Source organism: Umbelopsis ramanniana (genome assembly GCF_025399195.1).
Source record: "Umbelopsis ramanniana AG unplaced genomic scaffold K450scaffold_156, whole genome shotgun sequence".
NCBI lineage: Eukaryota > Fungi > Mucoromycota > Umbelopsidomycetes > Umbelopsidales > Umbelopsidaceae > Umbelopsis > Umbelopsis ramanniana.
In genome coordinates, this window is record NW_026252242.1 from 1 (window position 1) to 2449 (window position 2449).

General features: G+C 31.1%; 1 protein-coding gene and 1 non-coding gene across 2 annotated transcripts; both read left to right on the forward strand.

Moving 5' to 3' along the window:
• K450DRAFT_286222 (uncharacterized protein) lies at positions 1–2149 on the forward strand (the record flags this gene model as incomplete). The annotated part of the gene is made up of 2 exons (XM_051593529.1): positions 1–182; positions 1452–2149. Exons 1-2 carry the CDS (start codon positions 20–22, stop codon positions 2147–2149), a joined length of 861 nt encoding a protein of 286 aa, XP_051439910.1. The 5' UTR covers positions 1–19.
• A 93-nt stretch (positions 2150–2242) lies between these two features.
• K450DRAFT_t117 lies at positions 2243–2314 on the forward strand. The gene has a single exon. It is a non-coding gene; the product is annotated as a tRNA-Arg (tRNA).
• Positions 2315–2449: the final 135 nt, after the last annotated feature.

A 2449-nucleotide genomic window follows, 5' to 3' on the forward strand; every position in this document is an offset into this window, starting at 1 on the left:
AGATGTAAACTACGGATGGATGATTAGATATCTTCATGCGAATACAGCTTCTTTCTTCTTCTTCTTTGTTTATCTACATATTGGTAAAGGTTTATACTATGGTTCATATAAAGCTCCAAGAGTTGCATTATGGTCAATTGGTGTAATTATTTTCCTAGTTATGATTATTACTGGATTCTTAGGTAAACAACATTGCCTAAAATGGTTCAATATTAAATATTCTAATGATGATTCTACAAAATCATTCAATGCTATCAGTTAAACTAAAATATTGGTTAGATCTTTATAATTTAAATCCAATTCTTATTTTCGAAGAACTTAGTCAAGATAAAAATAAAGAAAATCTTAGATCTGAAACTAGAAATCAATCCGGTATTTATGGTATTATTAATACTATAACTGGAGATTTTTATATCGGAAGTGCTGTAACTAATAAGTTTTACAGTCGATTTTATAAACATTTGATTAAGGGATTAGGGAATAAAAAGATTTCTATTGATTTAAATAAATATGGAATTGATTCATTTGCTTTCTTTATTTTGGAATATTATCCAGAAGAAGTAACCAAAAAGAATAATCCTAATTTAATGACTTTAGAAACAAATTGGATTCAAATTTACTTGCCATCTTATAATATCTTATTAGAAGCTGGTAATTCTTTAGGATATACACATTCTGAAGAGATTAAACAGAAAATGAAGGATAATTATTCTGATTTAAGAAAAGAACAAATTGGTTCTCTTAACAGAGGTAAACAATTATCTGATTCTGTAAGATTATTACTTAGAGAAAAAGCTCTAAATAGAACAGATGAAGTGAAAAATAAATATAGATTAGCTTCATCCAAACCTGTTATAGCTTCTAATAAAGATGGTACTGTATTTATGAAATTTACTGGTATTCGAATTATGGCACAACATTTTAAATGTGACCATAAAACAATTAGTAAATATATTGATAGTGATAAATTATTCAGAAATGAATGGTATATCAAATTAGAAAAATAATATTGAATTATAGTCCTATCTGGAGAATTGTGCAATCTATGCAGAAAAACAATTCAGTATGATAGAATACCCTGACAGGGGTATTGGAGAGAATAACGATCTCTCTGGCGATATTGGTGAAAACGGTCAAAGTTGAAACTTCTTCTTCCAGACCGTCGGTGGTGTATACCATCGCTACAGACTGGGTCACCAATGGGTGCCTGAAATGGTGCTTAATGTACAGTCGGAGTTCCAAGAATGAGCACGATTCTTCACAAGGCCTTAAGTGATATAAATTAGAAAGAGTTTAAATGAACTTGAGGATTAATTTATTGATAAGGTACATGGGATAGAAATAAGGAGTCGATCTTAAATGATTGTTGTTTCTATTTTGGAAATTGTATGTATTACCATGGGGACAAATGTCTTTATGGGGTGCAACTGTAATTACTAACTTACTATCAGCTATTCCTTGGATTGGTAAAGATTTAGTAGAATTTATTTGGGGAGGATATTCAGTAGATAACGCTACTTTAAATCGATTCTTCAGTCTACATTATCTATTACCATTTATCTTAGCTGCTTTAGTAGTTATGCATTTCATGGCATTACATGAGCATGGATCAAATAATCCTTTAGGAGTAACAGGAAATGCGGATAGAGTATATATGCATCCATATTTTATTTTCAAAGATATGGTATCATGGTTCTTATTCTTCTTAGTATTATCTTTATTCTTATTTTATGCACCTAATGCTATGGGACATGCTGATAATTATATTCCAGCTAATCCAATGCAAACACCACCATCTATTGTACCAGAGTGGTATCTATTACCATTCTATGCGATCTTAAGATCGATTCCTGATAAACTAGGAGGTGTAGTAGCTATGATTGGTGCTATCTTAATTCTATTAGCAATGCCTGTATTAGATACATCTAGAATTAGAGGTTCTGCATTCCGACCATTAATGAAAATCGCTTATTGGTTATTTGTTGTAAACTTCTTAATCCTATTCTGGTGTGGTGGTCAACATGTAGAAGAGCCATTTATTACTCTTGGTCAATGGTCTACTGGATTCTACTTTGCTTGGTTCTTAATCTTAGTTCCAGGTATTGGTATTATTGAGAACACTCTAATGGATATCTCAAGTGAAAAATAATTACTTCCTTTTTAGAATAACCTTAATTCTTTTATAAAAGAAGTAGAATAATTTGACTTGTTCCTGATCACAAGTCAAATCAAGATCATTAAAGCTCGTCTAGTTCAATGGATAGAACAGGGTACTTCTAATACCCAAATCCAGGTTCGATTCCTGGGATGAGTTATTTATCAAATAAGATCCGAGTAGTATAGAAGTATTATCCTTGATGATTGACCTGAGGATGATTTAAATAAATAGGAGTGTAGTTTAATTGGTAAAATAGGGATCTCCAAAATCCCGGTAGTGGGTTCAAATCCT